This window comes from Schistocerca piceifrons, chromosome 1, assembly GCF_021461385.2.
Source record: "Schistocerca piceifrons isolate TAMUIC-IGC-003096 chromosome 1, iqSchPice1.1, whole genome shotgun sequence".
Classification (NCBI taxonomy): Eukaryota; Metazoa; Arthropoda; class Insecta; order Orthoptera; family Acrididae; genus Schistocerca; species Schistocerca piceifrons.
The window spans coordinates 133,412,708-133,429,481 of record NC_060138.1 but is presented as its reverse complement, the minus strand read 5'-3'; the positions used below and the strand labels follow the sequence as shown (position 1 = coordinate 133,429,481).

At 42.7% G+C, this 16,774-nt stretch overlaps 1 protein-coding gene across 1 annotated transcript in view; it reads left to right on the top strand.

Annotated features, from left to right (window-relative positions):
• The first annotated feature begins 529 nt into the window (after positions 1–529).
• Positions 530–16,774, top strand: part of LOC124788995 (speckle-type POZ protein-like) — a 67,587-nt gene continuing 51,342 nt past the window's right edge. The window contains exons 1-2 of the mRNA XM_047256317.1: positions 530–632; positions 15,376–15,949. Coding sequence (XP_047112273.1) covers positions 15,387–15,949 — 563 coding nt within the window. The 5' untranslated portion in view covers positions 530–632; positions 15,376–15,386. The remainder of the gene's footprint in view (positions 633–15,375; positions 15,950–16,774) is intronic.

Sequence of the window (16,774 nt, the reverse complement as noted above, 5' to 3'; positions counted from 1 at the left end):
GTAAACAGGAACATAACTGAACCAAAAATTAAACTTACGATATCTTATTCTGAAATAACATTTTCAATGTAAAATTAAATGAAAACAAAAAATACGTAAAAGAAAATGCATGGAAAAACAAACAGAAACTAAAGCGTTCTAAGGGTCATCTTCACATTACGATCGTGTAATGGAGTACTACTCTGTAGACCACATAGAAAGCGTAAAATTTTGTAGTTTATCTCACAGAATCTGATAAATAATTAGGTATACTGAGAGCTATATCGGCCGTATCAGACTTCCTTTCCGCACACAGGATGTTATTTTCGTTTCCGTAACACATTCGCCGTTCATTATAACGTGCTTTGTTCTGTTAACCCTTTCTGCGTCTGCGATTCCAAATGACATCATTAAGTATTCCTGGATTTTTTAAGCTGCCCAATGCTTCAGTGATACCGTCTGGCATCGCTTTACGTAGTTCAGAGTTTGGCCAACAGATCACAGTGGCGTTTGCTTTCGTGACTCGCCGTTTGTTTGAAGTGCAGAACACAGAAGTGTCGTGAGTTGTGCTACTGCATTCGTGAGTGAATAATAACTGTTGTGTTTAGTTTTATTCTGTGTGTAGTTCCTCAAGAGCAAGGGAGAGAAATATGGTAAGTTTACAATACAATTATGTATGCATTTTTTTGAGTAATTATTATGTAATTTCTAATGATGCCATTGAGAATCATTATTTTATTTATTAACCAATTGCTTCAAAAGAACTTTTGTAATGGATATGGCATATGTGCAAGATATACAGTAAATATTCATCTCAAAAAAATTTTCCCCAATTTTTTTCTAAATGTGACGCACAAAGGGTTAATGAAATATACAGTGTTTGGGCATATACTCCGTACGATCATACCTTCGTGGTGATCGACGAAATGGTACAGAAATCTAGGAAGACTAAAGCTACTTCTTCAGCCGCATCTACCATTGTAGCAAGACATCATTCGTATCATAGTTCCTGGTAATGCAGCGTTCCGGTGCAGGAAACAGTCGGTTCATTTCTTGGCAAGAAACGCTGGGCAAAGCGAAGGTCACGCCTCGCGCGTTCGGCCTTCTCCGCCAGATTTCGGGGAACGGGAGTCACGTGATACTACAGCTGCTGCCGCCTCGCGTAGCTTGGAAGTTTGGAACAGTCACTCGCAAGGCGTGGCACAGTCAGGAGGTAGCGCAGTAGGAAGTCCACATCAAGTATATATGCAGCAGGTAAGAACGCTGAGCCTGCACGATTCGTATCGTAAACTTATATGTGAAACTGTCAGTGAAATTTCGAAGTAGCTATTATAAGAGCAGGATACGCAGCTGGAAGAGGCGAGTCGCGAAATGCTTGTTACATCGTCAGTCAGACATGTACCAAACGTTGACTGCCCGTCCCATGTTGCCTAGCAGCTCGCTCCATGCTTCATGAGATTTGACCTCAGGTGTTCCCTTTTTATATCATAAGTGTTCACTAACATAGCATATATTGCACCGTAAGATTGGGATCCTGGCGTACTCCCCAAGTTTCAACGAACCACTGCAGATGTCGGTGCGTGGAGGAATTAAAGCCTTTAATCGGATTGAACTGGCGATTTTGCGCCGCTACAGAGGTGACAACTTCTCTGATTCAGAAACTCTGCACTTTCTTATGTGAATGCAGCTTCCCTGGCAAACTACACTGGCGATTTCTTTTTGGGAAATCAGCCGCTTAATGTGTCCTTGTTGCCAGAAAAGAAATTTGTAGAAACGTCGCTCCAAAAGGGTCATATTAAGCTACTGCTTTCACGAGGAGAAATTCATCGGTGTCAATTTGCTAGATTCTCACGCAGTTTCTTCAGCCGGCTCATGAAAAACCTGTTCAAACCCTAACAAGTGTTAAGCGTCGTCTAGACTAAATATGCACGAAGGTTCAGACACAGAACATCGTATGTCTATTGGCATATTTATCTGTTGGCGTGTAGGGAGTGTCTGCGCTTTTTTCACACAGAAGATCTATTAACTCTTCGAGGTTATGCAGACATCTGTTTTAAGAGGGGCCAAGTGCAGACGAATTTTTTAGTTTTCATTATTTGTGTTTAATCTGATACGAAGTTTTCTCGTTCTCTTAGTGATAGCAAGAGACAGTAAAATGTAGGAAACTGTTCAGTGATGCTTTTAGGCCTGCGTGGTGTCATTTCGGCTTGCTACGAAGTGACGGAATTCTCCTCTTCTCCAATAAAAGCTGATCAATGTTTGTAAAATCAGCTAGGTCTAAAAGTGCTCCTTATGAAATAGGCAGCATACTTTGTAGTACCTCTTGACTGAATAAATTTCCCTTGCAAAGGTAAGCCTTAATCAAACTTAAAATGGCTCAAGTCATAGCCTTAAAAGCATGTTTACACTCTGACAACTCGTGACAGCAGCAGTGAAAAATAAGTGTCGATGGACCAAAACGGCAGTGCTTACTGAGAGCCCGTTAAATTTGTGATATTACAGAGGCCTAGCGCAGTGATTGCTACATCGCCTGTTCAATCAGCGTAAATCACTTACGGTCTATAATGACTGGTTCAGTTTTTTACATTGTGAAAGGCAGACTTTTGGTTTTTTTCGTTGCATACGTTTAATCATCAGAATGTTTACAAAACATCGGGGTACACTGTTGGAAAAAAATTAGTACACCCTTTGTGGTTTCCAGTTCACTCAAGGTTTATTGTTGCAATAGTGCGTATGGATTAAATGAAATGATTACATTACAGATCAGCAGCACACAAAGTTCCGGAGTACTAGGTTAGGACCAATGCTGAAACATGTCCCGGCGGAGGTTCGAGTCCTCCCTCGGGCATGGGTGTGTCTGTTTGTCCTTAGAATCTTAGGATAATTTAGGGACTGATGACCTTAGCAGTTAAGTCCCATAAGATTTCACACACATTTCAACATTTTTTTTTTAAAACATGTTAGTACGTGGTGTAGCCTCAACAGGCGGCAGTGCATGCGCTGACTCTGACATCTAGTTGATCGTACAGATGCAAACAGTGTATTCAGATACGTTATGCCATGCCTGCTCGACATGTTCACGTATTTCTGTAAGAGTTGTTGGTTGATGAGTCGCATGTGTCACTTCTCGTCCCATCATAACCCACACGTGCTCGATTAAAGACACATCCTGAGATCATGGTGGCAGGGGAAGTTGCTGCACGTCTGGCAGAGCACATTAAATTTCACGAGCAGTGTATGGTAGAGCATTATCCTGTTGGAACAACACACAACGCTCTCCGTTGGCGGACGATATCGAATCCATTATGAGTAAATATGCTATACCCCAGGTGGCATATGCCATAATTGAAACACAATGGACGTTGTTTTTCATGCTGTTCCAATTTTTTTTTTTTTTTTTTTTTGGCCGTGTATGTTAAATGGAATTGTTGGAAATCGTAAAGCAATGGTCTGTTTGTTACTTTCTGCATGTTTGGATGGTGCTGATTCCGCAACTGTCGTTCAATAAATGAAACCCCACGCCAATTGCTTACGCTGTACCTGGCTGCCTCGTTCATTGCAACTGTTTCACACATTTATTTATTCTAAGTATTACCTGATCATTTTATTTGAAAAACGTAGCATTCTGCTTCTGAAGTACGTCAGAATAAGTCGTTAAGCTAAAGCATGCTAAGTGTAAATTTCTTGGAATCTACAGTTTTTTAATTATGTTATGAACATTTTTCTTTGACGTATTTGGGTGCGAAAGTGTTCAAATCGAGTTTAATTTAATGTTTATATCATGTGACGTTGCTTTTATACTGCAAAAAAGTAAGCTGTTGATTCCATCTGTACTTGCACTGTACGTTGTCTCGTCTCCTATTATAAAAAATAGGAAAATATTTTTATATCTATCATATTATATATTAACATTCGGCAGTTTCATATTAATGCCCAGTTATAAAGGCCGAAACCGGTGGTGTGTGGACTTAATAAAGCAGTAATTAAGCAATTTGAGCGGATTTTCATTAATTAATGATGTGTGAGTCATTGGTGCGTATCCATTCACGATGATTCGTATTCAGTTTCAGTGTTGAACTGGATTCTATGTCGTATTAATATAATATCTGTTTCCACATTTTCTGAAGGAACCTCTCCATAATGCACAACGCTTAACTTGTACCGTCTGCCACTGGAAGTTGACTATCGCTGTAACACTGTCGCGCTGACTGAAAGAACCCGCGACGAAACTGGCCGCTCTCCGTTGTATCTTCTCTATTTCCTCTATCGGCTCTTCTTGGTAAGGATCCCAGATAGATGAAAAATACTCAAAAGTCGGTCGAAAAACGGCCTTATATGCATTTCCTTCGTGGATGCTTTACATTTCCTTGAGGTTCGTCCTATGAATGCGTCTGGCATCTGCTTTACCTACAATTTGCTTTATAGTCATTCCACTTGTGATCGCTCAGGATAATTACTCCTAGATATTATACGGTAGATACTGTTTCCAGCAGTTTGTCATCAGTAGTATAGTTGTGCATTAGTGGATTACTTTTTCTATATGTGCGCAGTGTCTTACATGTATTTATGTTCAGAGGCAACTGCCGGAGCCTGCACCATTCATCCGTCCTCTCCAGGTCTTTCCACAATTCGATGCTGTCTTCTGCATTGCTACTTTCTTCAAGACAACTGCATCATCTACCACCAGTATTAAAGTCTGCGACGCTTTCTACTAGATCATTTGTAGAACTTATAAATAATAATGGACCTATGATGCAAAGAAGTCTTGAATCCAGTGGCAGATCTAGTCAGATGCTCGGTAAGCTCTTGTTTGTTTCACTAGATGTCAGTGCGGGACGGTGTTATATTCCTTCATGGAGCCAAGGAACATGGCATCAACCTGACCGCCATTGTCTACAGTGCTATGGATCTCGTGGAGGAATAGAGCTAACAGTTTGGTGAATCCATGTTGATTTTTATAGAGGATATTTTCGTTCCCCAGAAACGTTATAATTCTTGAGCCTGAAACATGGTCCAAAAATCAACAGATTCACATCAACGATACAGGTTTACAATTATTCTTTTTACATGTCTTCCTGAAAAAAGTGGAATACTGGAGCACAGATCAGTGTAACTGTACGCAATAATCTTGAGCTGTCCTGCTGTAGTAGTCATGAGCTGTCCTGTCAAGCTTTTATTCTAAAAAGTTTCAACATTAAGTCAACTGAAGTTCGCTATTGTTGTCTGATGTGCGGCTTGGGCACGTTTCACATAAATGAGTCCGTACCTCTTTACGGTTGCCTAAATGAAATGTGAACTTTGGAGAGGAGGTTATGCGATTGTAAAGTTCCCTGAGACTTCTGAATTATGAAGTGTAAGTTGTATCAACACTGTTAGTCTGGATCAGGCGTGGCCAAGATTTGCGATCCCAGAGCGCGCTCAAGTCGGGTCAGCGCTCCGGTTTCCCCCTCCACTGCACTATTCCGAGTAAGTGTGTAAGAGGGCTACATGCTGAAAGCTGCACACGCGGGAAACTTAGAAAGACGTGTTCGCAGTAGAGTTAAACTACAGCTAAGAGGCGAAAATTGCAGCATACAAGCAGGATTTTATCACGTTTACTTTCAAATTTTTATTTTACTGCCAAAGCAATAACTTTCATTACTTGATTAAAGAAGTACAGAAGGTAGTGCTATTACAGTGAGCAGAGCTACGGAAGCTCTACAAATAGATATTTTACAATAAGTTGTAATGTTTATAAATTTATACACATTTTAATGTTATGATACGTGATATGTCTACAACTAAGATTCGTGATTAAGTCAAACACATGGGGCTTCTGCAGAGATTAAAATCTCTTAAGCCTGAATATTGGTGGGACATTCTTGATTTTGTAACAGAAAAAAATAGATAGCACAGATGTGTTTAACAAAACACTGAAATAACTTTAGTGGCATGTCTGTGCAGTTGAGGTTATTGCTTTTGGTGAAACATTTTGTAAAAGTCTTGTAAGTACCTGGGTCAGCTCAAATTGGAAATAATGAGGTCACTAGCAGTCAAAAGTAAGACCGATATAACAAATAAATAGAAATACTTCTTGAACCGTGCTGTCTCTTGGAATGTCTTTTGGAAATTATAATAAGATGTTCGTTACCGAAACGTTGTAGGCTATGTCTGGTCCACAAACGATTCCCTTGATGTGGGAAATGTTCCATGTGATGAACCTGATACTCATCTTTCAGAAGTAGTACTTTTTATTTGGTGGCATCAGTCTTGGCCACCATATGTTACCAAATGATTGTCTCGTTGCATTAAGACGCTGAATTCAAATAACACGCAATGTTGGCCACAAAAGATTTTGTCGCCACTGTACTTAACGTTAACTTTTTTTTACGTAATGGCTGCCCTCGGTTCATCTAACTTTCGCTGTCGTTCGTCAGATGACAAGTGCGTCATGTCGTCTACCTGGCTGTGTTGTAATCACGAACCAGTAAGTGTTTTCATGGTCATAGCCAGGTGATGGCATAGTAAGCACTTCGCACGGACTTCAAACGGTACGGAAAGTGATGTGTCGACAGAAGTGCCGACACTGTGTTATTTTGAGGGGGCCGATAGGCACGCTATCTAACGCAGACGGGCGTCAAGTCTGGAACAGGATAACTATTGAATGGTAGCAAGAAAAGTACGTAGCTGCTTTATACTTAACTTTATTCGTTGATGAATACAGCGTTCTTCTGGAGACATTTATACTATAACTCTCAAAGTAGGTAAGGCTAATGGCGCCTTGTTAGGTCGTAGCCACGGACTTAGCAGAAGGCTATTCTAACAGTCTCTCGGCAAATGAGAGGAAGGCTTCGTCCGTATTGTCGCTAGCAATGTCGTCGTACAACTGGGGCGAGTGCTCGTCCGTATCTCGAGACCTGCCTTGTGGTGGCGCTCGGTCTGCGATCACACAGTGGCGACACGCGGGTCCGACATGTACTAAATGGACCGCGGCCGATTTAAGCTACCACCTAGCAAGTGTGGTGTCTGGCGGTGACACCACAGAAAGTATTCCATTCGGCGATGAAGTGTTCCTTCGCCACTTTTTATTTTTTAACTCCAATAGTAATTACAGTGTAGAACGTGAATCTAATGTAACGCGAGTAGTGTTGTCGGCAAACTGCTTGGCATCTGACAAGGCGAATGTTTGGCGTCCGGCTGCAGCCTCCACTTCCCTGTTCCTCCTCACACCTCAGCCCCACTCGTGGCAGCGCTCAGAGCTCTAGCCAGAAGCGCAGCCGAAGCGCTCGCGTTAGCAGAACGCCGTTTGGCCGGGCTTGGTCTAGATATGTTTCAAACTGCTTCGTAAGGTGCGGGCGAATAACTCAGGTTGAAGCCTCGTTCAGGATACAAACATGTTATCTGCCAGAGAGTTCAGGTGCGGTTAGTCTTGTGATACACCGTGCAGTAAATTCTCTCACAGAAAGCCTGAATGCTGGGAGGGAACGCAGATTGTATTTCCGCAAAGCAGCTTACTTTCCCCACAAAACATATTTTCATTACCACAAGGCTGCACATACCTTTGCTGCGAAATATTAGAAAGCCCTACCGCTAATATGTTGTTGTTGTGGTCTTCAGTCCTAAGACTGGTTTGATGCAGCTCTCCATGCTACTCTATCCTGTGCAAGCTTCATCTCCCAGTACCTACTGCAACCTACATCCTTCTGAATCTGCTTGGTGTATTCATCTCTTGGTCTCCCTCTACGATTTTTACCCTCCACGCTGCCCTCCAATACTGAATTGGTGATCCCTTGATGCCTCAGAATATGTCCTACCAACCGATCCCTTCTTCTACTCAAGTTGTGCCACCAACTTCTCTTCTCCCCAATCCTCTGCAACACCTCCTCATTAGTTATGTGATCTACCAATCTAATCTTCAGCGTTCTTCTGTAGCAACACATTTCGAAAGCTTCTCTTCTCTTCTTGTCTAAACTATTTACCGTCCATGTTTCACTTCCATACATGGCTACTCTCCAAATACTTTCAGAAACAACTTCCTGACACTTAAATGTATACTCGATGTGAACAAATTTCTCTTCTTCAGAAACGCTTTCCTTCCCATTGCCAGTCTACATTTTATATCCTCTCTACTTCGACCATCATCAGTTATTTTGCTCCCCAAATTGCAAAACTCCTTTACTACTTTAAGTGTCTCATTTCCTAATCTAATACCCTCAGCATCACCCGACTTAATTCGACTACATTCCATTATCCTCGTTTTGCTTTTGTTGATGTTCATCTTATATCCTCCTTTCAAGACACTATCCATTCCATTCAGCTGCTCTTCCTAGTCCTTTGCTGTCTCTGACAGAATTACAATGTCATCGGCGAACCTCAAAGTTTTTATTTCTTCTCCATGGATTTTAATACCTACTCCGAATTTCTCTTTTGTTTCCTTCACTGCTTGCTCAATATACAGGTTGAATAACATCAGGGAGAGGCTACAACCCTGTCTCACTCCCTTCCCAACCACTGCTTCCCTTTCATGCCCCTCAACTCTTGTAACTGCCATTTGGTTTCTATACAAATTGCAAATAGCCTTTCGCTCAATATATTTTACCCCTGCCACCTTCAGAATTTGAAAGAGAGTATTCCAGTCAACATTGTCAAAAGCTTTCTCTAAGTCTACAAATGCTAGAAACGTAAATTTGCCTTTCCTTAATCTAGCTTCTAAGATAAGTCGTAGGGTCAGTATTGCCTCACGTGTTCCAATATTTCTACGGAATCCAAACTGATCTTCCCCTAGGTCGGCCTCTACTAGTTTTTCCATTCGTCTGTAAAGAATTCGCGTTAGTATTTTGCAGCCGTGACTTATTGAACTGATAGTTCAGTAATTTTCACATCTGTCAACACCTGCTTTCTTTGGGATTGGAATTATTATGTTCTTCTTGAAGTCTGAGGGTATCTCGCCTGTCTCATACATCTTGCTCACCAGATGGTAGAGTTTTGTCAGGAGTGGCTCTCCCAAGGCCGTCAGTAGTTATAATGGATTGTAGTCTACTCCCGGGGCCTTGTTTCGACTCAGGTCTTTCAGTGCTCTGTCAAACTCTTCACGCAGTATCGTATCTCCCATTTCATCTTGATCTACATCCTCTTCCATTTCCGTAATATTCTCCTCAAGTACATCGCCCTTGTATTGACCCTCTATATACTCCTTCCACCTTTCTTCTTTCCCTTCTTTGCTTAAAACTGGATTTCCATTTGACCTCTTAATATTCATACAAGTGGTTCTCTTTTCTCCAAAGGTCTCTTTAATTTTCCTGTAGGCAGTATCTATCTTACCCCTAGTGAGATAAGCCTCTACATCCTTACATCTATCCTCTAGCCATCCCTGCTCAGCCATTTTGCACTGCATGTCGATCTTATTTTTGAGACGTTTGTATTCCTTTTTGCCTGCTTCATTTACTGCATTTTTATATTTTCTCCTTTCACCAATTTAATTCAATATTTCTTCTGTTACCCAAGGATTTCTACTAGCCCTCGTCTTTTTACCTACTTGATCCTCTGCTGCCTTCACTACTTCATCCCTCAAAGCTACCCATTCTTCTTCTACTGTATTTATTTCCCCCATCCCTGTCAATTGTTCCCTTGCGCTCTCCCTGAAACTCTGTACAACCTCTGGTTCTTTCAGTTTATCCAGGTCCCATCTCCTTAAATTCCCACCTTTTTGCGGTTTCTTCAGTTTCAATCTACAGTTCATAACCAATAGATTGTGGTCAGAGTCCACATCTGCCCCTGGAAATGTCTTACAATTTAAAACCTGATTCCTAAATCTCTGTCTTACCATTATATAATCTATCTGATAATGTGTACAAAAGCTTACCTTTAAAAGTGGTACCGCAGCACAGTGCTTACCCCAGTGAAACACTTTTCCTGCCGTGCGATACGCTATAACCGAGGTGCAATTCTTATTACATACTCCAGTAACGACATTTCACAACGTTGGTATTTGTTTGATAGTTAAGTAGCAACATGACGATTTTCCCAGAAATGTTTATTTCTCTTTTCTAGTGCACTGTGGAAAGGCACAGATAACACTTTGCAGTTGCTACAAAACTTCCGTAAACTCGTGGATAGAAGGATGGAGTTTGTTGAATTGTTGTCATCTGTTGATATTCTGCTAAATGTATGATCTTCACTTCCATTGTTTCAAGTACGTAGTGTATAAAAAAGTTAACTGATTAAGACTGCGAGTAATATTAAGCAACTCTACAAATGCACCCCAAGAGTGTGCTTTGGAGATAAGAATCTTAAAACAAACAAATGTTTCAGAAAGTCTCGGGATTCTGACTGAGGATTGGAGTACTCAGAACGAAGCCCATGTTCCACTGTACCTGACATAATCAGTCTTCAGTATTAACGCCTGTTAACTTTCTGTGCCGCCACATGAACTGCAACTTCAAAATCTACAATTAGTGTTTTAGGGTTAAAATTTTCAGTCCACAGACTGAGTACCGTTCCACATACAGTTGTTGATAACATTAAACAAAACGCAACATACACATACTCAAAGGTAGTGCATAAATGCAACGTATGAAGCTGATGAAGTCTTTTGGTCATACGTAAAATCTCCATCCGCCAATACAGTATGCAACTTACAATTCATAAATTGCAGATTTTGTTCACCCATGAAAATACATTATTTTCCGGCTGTACAAAGCAGAATCTTTCGTATCGGTTTGATAAAATACCTGATTTAAGTGCCATAAGGCCTGGAGTGCCAGGATGAGTGGGCATATGTTTCCTTCGCGCTCTGTAGAATGATAAATGCAAACCGTCTCTTCTGTATTTCATAGCTAGCTGACACAGATAATCTGCTGGTATTATTTTACTACCTTGTGAAATTAGTCCTTCGCACGCTCTGCTTTTGTAATTATTCCGCGATTAAATAACCCTACCGATTTTGTCTTCATGATCATGGGTGTCCCTTAAATACACTATTTCACACATTTCCGAACTAGTCCGTAAATTTGAGATATAATTCTCCTCCGTGCCACCTACACGCGTCATTTTACGCGGCTTTGTTTTTAAAATTGTCGTTAATAATAAAATCCACTCCACGATTCGTTTATGAAGTACATCCTTAAACGTTTAAAGTGACAAGAGAAAGATAAATATTCTTAGATACGAGCGTCGAGACATTCATCCCGCTAGCTAAGTAAAGCAATAACTTCCGACTAAGTATATGGACGTACCCAGCACACCACTGAACACAACACAACACAACACATAACTTCAACCTTGCTTAGCCCCGTGTACAGTAAATTCCGCCTGTGTCCTTCTACCGTCGTACGGAGTGGGGTAGAATAAACGTGGAGTTGCATAGCTTATGTGGTAGGTAATTAGTAATTTCATTTAGCGATACTGAAAATTCATCTTCTGCGATAATGAAGTTTTTTTGTGAACATGAAAATTAATTTTTCCGGAATTTAAGTTTTTGCGCATTTGTAACCAAACTTGAGAAAAAACAGGATGGTTATAGTCAAACTTTTGCAATTTGAGAAGTACTCCCCCACCCCACAATCAGAAGAGTTATCGTAGTGCAATGAAAGTTTGTAAAAACGTGTGTAAGCACATGCGGAAAAGAATAATGAACCATTGAAAGAAACACATTTGAATTTCCACGTGAGAGGGTAACATTTTTTAATTGCATTCCATGTTTACGTTTAAGACAACAAACGTTGCTCACCGTGACAACTATCTGCATTCACTGCAGCCTCTAACCGTGTTAGAGGTAACGTTTCAAGGAATTTCGCCATACCTTTCGAACGGTGGCCTATGGAACATTCAGCTATCGTGAGCTGACTTATAAGTTCGTGGCGCCCTCCATCGGTAATGCTGGAATTCAATATGGTGTTGGCCCACCCTTATTCTTGATGACAGCTTCCACACTCGCAGGCATACGTTCAATTAGGTGCTGAAAGGTTTCTTGGGGCATGGCAGCCAATTCTTCACGGAGTGCTGCGCTGAGGAGAGATATCGATGTTGGTCGGTGAGGCGGTACGAAGTCGGCTTCCCAAAACACCCCAGAGGTGTTCTATAGGATTCAAGTCATGACTCTGTGCAGGCCAGTCCATTACAGAGATGTTATTGTCGTGTAGCCACTCCGCCGCAGGCTGAGCATTAAGAACAGGTGATTGGTCCTGTTGAAAGATGCAATCACCATCCCCGAATAGCTCTTCGACAGTGGGAAGCAATAATTTGCTTAAAATATCAATGCAGACCTGTGTTGTGATAGTGCCACGCTAAATAACAAGGGGTGCAAGCCCCCTCATGAAAAACACGACCCCACCGTAAGACCACCGACTTCGAATTCTACTGTTGGCACTACACACACTGGCAGATGACGTTCAGCTGGCATTCGCCACACCGACTCCCCGCCATCGGATCGCCACATTGTGTACCGTGATTCGTCAATCCACACAACGTTTCTCCACTGTTCAATCGTCCAATGCTCACGCTCCGTACACCAAGCGAGGCGTCGTCTGCTATTTACCAGCATGTGTGGCTTATGAGCAGCTGCTCGACCATGAGATCCAAGTTTACTCACCTCCCGCCTAACTGTCATAGTACTTGCAATGGGTCCTAATGCAGTTTGGAATTCCTGTGTGATAGTCTGGATAGATGTCAGCCGATTACAAATTACGACCCTCTTCAATTGTCGGCGGTCTCTGTCATTCAGCAGACGAGGTGGGCTTGTATGCTTTTGTGCTGTACGTTTGCTTTCACGTTTCGACTTCACTATCACTTCGGAAACAGTGGGCCTAGGGATGTTCAGGAGTGTGGAAATCTCCAGTACGGATGTATGACACAAGTGACACCCTATCACTTGACCATGTTCGATGTATATGAGTTCCGCGGAGCGCCCCATTCTGCTCTCACAATGTCTAATGGATACTGAGGTCGCTGATATGGAGTAACTGGCAGTAGGTGGCAGCATAGTGGACCTAATAGGAAAAAGTATGTATTTGGGCGTGTCCGGACACATAGTGTAGCATGCCAAGGAAAAGAAACTGCATGTAAGTGAAGACATGATTCCAAGGGAGAGAGGCATACTTCCATTTATCCAGTGTGCCTTCCAGAATGAGAGTACCATCCTGAAAATGACACGAAAACATTCGCCAAATCATAACCCTCCGTCGTCCAGTCTGGACTGTTCAGACCATGCTTGCAGGACGTTTGCTTCAGTCTGATGGGGCGTAAAATGTAATTAATCTGAAAAGTTCACCTGTCGCCACTCTACGGACTTGCACTTGTGCTATTAGCGTGCAAATTGCAGCCTTCGTCTCCCCTGAACGGTAGTCAGCTTGGTTACATGGGCCAGGTACCTGATGCTCTGGCCCATACGCAGCAACGTTCACTAAACGGTTGGCGAGGAGTTACTGGGTAGTCAGTTGCTCAGCTGTTACACGTTTATTGCCCCGGACACAATTCTGCAGCCGTCGTTAATCCCTGTCATATATGGTGCACCGCAGTAGCATTGGCGCCACTTTTGGATAGTGCCGTTTTGTAATTCATGGTGCCGGCCGCTGTGGCCGAGCGGTTCTAGGCGCATGGATGTGTGGATGTCTTTAGGTTAGTTAGGTTTAGGTAGTTCTAAGTTCTAGGGGACTGATGACCTCAGGTGTTAAGTCCCATAGTGCTCAGAGCCATTTTTTGTCATGCATGGTACACTCTGAATACAGCGGCCCACAAATAGTTGACGAACATAGCTGTCCTGAAATCCTTCCTCAATTGCCCTGAAAGCCAATTATAATGCGCGTTTGATATTCAGATAAATTGCTCTCTTTCCACATTACGACAAAGTCTGCAATGTCTTCTGTGTCCCCTGACAATCTGTGATAGTGGTACCCTGTGCATCCTGTGAATGGATGTTGCACATTGCACATTGATGTCAACATAGACTGTGATCACGTTAATTTGAGTGGACTGTGTGGTAACTTCTGACCTTATGTCGTGTCCTGACATAGATGGGAGCGGGAGAAAAGGGGTTGTCAGTCTGCGCTCCCGAGCGGTACAGAGCAGAAGGCAAGAGGACAATTCACAGTGAAGGCATTTGATTGTTTTCTTCTATCTGAGCCAATACTGGTGCAGGCATTTACTGGAAATGCAGGTTGTTAGACATGATAGGGAACTCGTTGTGGAAACTCTTGGACAAAGGGTTTTGAAACAGTTGTTTATTCCAGACAGGACTAACACACTGGAGGCTAGTTCTAGGGTTAGAAAAAGCATGAATAACAATTTACAACAGAAGCCAGTGCAGAAGTCCTAGGATAGATGCTAACCACAGTAGCAAACTCAAGCAGCATCTTAAGGCAACAACTTAGCTGCAAAACAAAGCATACTGAATGTGACACTGTTCACTGAGGCACTCCAAGTGAGAGAGCAGACTTACCCGGAGCAAGACCGAACGCGTGGGGGCACTGTTTTTTGCACTTAAAGCCAACCAGCTAATCCCACAAGTCTCTTGCAAGCGTCTTCCAATCACGGTTTAGTTAGGTCCCCTCTACTGCTCCTAAGGCGGGGATGTTAATGCAGTTGCACCACCTAAGTCTGTATTTGGTATCAAAACTGTTCAGCTGAAAGCTAAACGTAATTTCTCTGCAAAATGAGGCTTGCAACATTGTTGTTATACGTCATTTAGCCCCGCCCCTCGGTTTCCCCGGAGCAGAGACTGTTAGGCCAACAGTTTTTTGGCGTTTTCGCTGTCTTTCTAACCGTTGTGAGCCTATTGACGCTGCTGTTCTCAGGGTTGGTATCAAGCTCTCTTTACCGCTAGTAAGTGCTACGGTGGCAACCTACCACAGTATGTAGACGACATATGAAGTTACATGTTAATTCCTTGAAGAGTAACTAGCGCCCTGGGACTGCTTCTGGGAGCGTCTGCATTTTCGCAACGCACTTCCCTTACGGTCTACTTCATGTAATAATATCTCTCCTAGTTTCTCTGCCCTCAGCATCGTCTCTGCTTTCGCGCCTTGGAGTGCCTGTCCTCTATTCTCACAGCTTCAAGATAACACCTCAGTAGCTAGGAATAATCAATATATTACACTTATCGGTATTGTGCCAGTACACCATTTTGGAAGATTCAGTGTTCGATAGAGACTGAAATGTAGATAGAAACTAAAGAAATGGGATACATTTTGGGCAAAAGAAGTGTTCAAACTGTTAAGGAAATATTGGTACTGTGTTACCTAAGAACTGCAGTTATTCACTTATGGCGTCTGTCTGATACAGCAAGAATATCGGGGTGTCGTAATTTACATGTAAAGTAGAAATATTACGAACTGTTGCTTCACACAGGTGTCTCTGTGCGTCATATAATTACTGAGAGCGCTGTGTGAGATCAAAGGGCTGATCAGTAACGCTGTGTTCCAGAATCACCCGCAATGGAAGCCGTTACCAAGGTTGAGGAAACTGCAGCTGTCGACCTAGACGCCTTACTGGACGCTGGGGAGGGCCCCATGGTGACTCTCGTGGCAGGAGAGACGCGGCTGATGGCGCGCAGGGCCGTCCTGGCAGCGAGGAGCCCCGTATTCAGCGCAATGTTCAGCCACGACACGCTGGAGTCCAGCAGCAATGAGGTCACCATAACAGACGTGGAGGGTCCGGTGCTAAGAGAGCTACTGGCCTACTGCCACACACTGAGGACTCCACATCCGTCCAGCATGACTCCCCAAGTTCTGGCAGCAGCAGACAAATACGATTTGTCGGGATTGAAGACAGAGTGTGAGCAGCAGCTGGCTTCTCTGCTGACTGTAGAGTCAGCGGCGGCCACAGCAGTGCTCGCTGTCAGGCACACATGCCCCAGCCTCACGAAAGCCGCCGTCGCCTTCATAAAGGCCAACTTCCAGGTGCTGGCCACTCAGGGTTGGGCCGATGCTGTGCACAACCAGCCCAAGGATGTGGTCGAAGTGTGTCGGCTACTCGGGCAGCCACCGATAAAAATCAGGTAAGCACAAGCATAAGAGCAAGATGCTAATCTGTGTTTTACAGCGCTAGGTGTTGTGTGTGTGTGTGTGTTGTGTGGTGTGTTGTATTTTGTGTTGTGTTGTATTTTGTGTTGTGTTGTGTTTTGTGTGTTGTGTGTGTGTGTGTGTTGTGTGTGCGTTTTCTGTGTGTGTTGTGTGTGTGTTTTCTGTGTGTGTTTTGTGTGTTTTGTGTGTTTTCTGTGTGTTTGTGTGTGTGTTTTCTGTGTGTGTGTGTGTGTGTGTGTGTGTGTGTGTGTGTTTTCTGTGTGTGTGTGTGTGTGTGTGTGTGTGTGTGTGTTTTCTGTGTGTGTGTGTGTGTGTGTGTGTGTGTGTGTTTTCTGTGTGTGTGTGTGTGTGTGTGTGTGTGTGTGTGTGTGTGTGTGTTTTCTGTGTGTGTGTGTGTGTGTGTGTGTGTGTGTGTGTGTGTGTGTGCGTGTGTGATTTTGTAAGCCTACAATGTTTACCATTGAATTAAGTAGATGCGTTTGTGCTGGGAAATATACCTTCAGTGAAGACTACAAAATTCATCTGGTGATAGCTCTCAAACCTTTTGTTGCCTTTTCGTGACTGGTACAACAGATCTGTGAACTGAAATGTTTGTTACGAGATAAATAAGCTAACAAAATCTTTGGAAGAGCCAAATATTTTATAACTTCAAGAACTGCTTTGATCTCTAAGCAATTCATCAATACTTGCAGTCGCTAGTTCATTTAAACCATATGTGTATGTAGGTTTTGGCATTATGCCTGTTCTGAGAAAAAAAGATATGTTTACTGTGTTCTCAGCAGGAGACGTTCTTGTTGTGA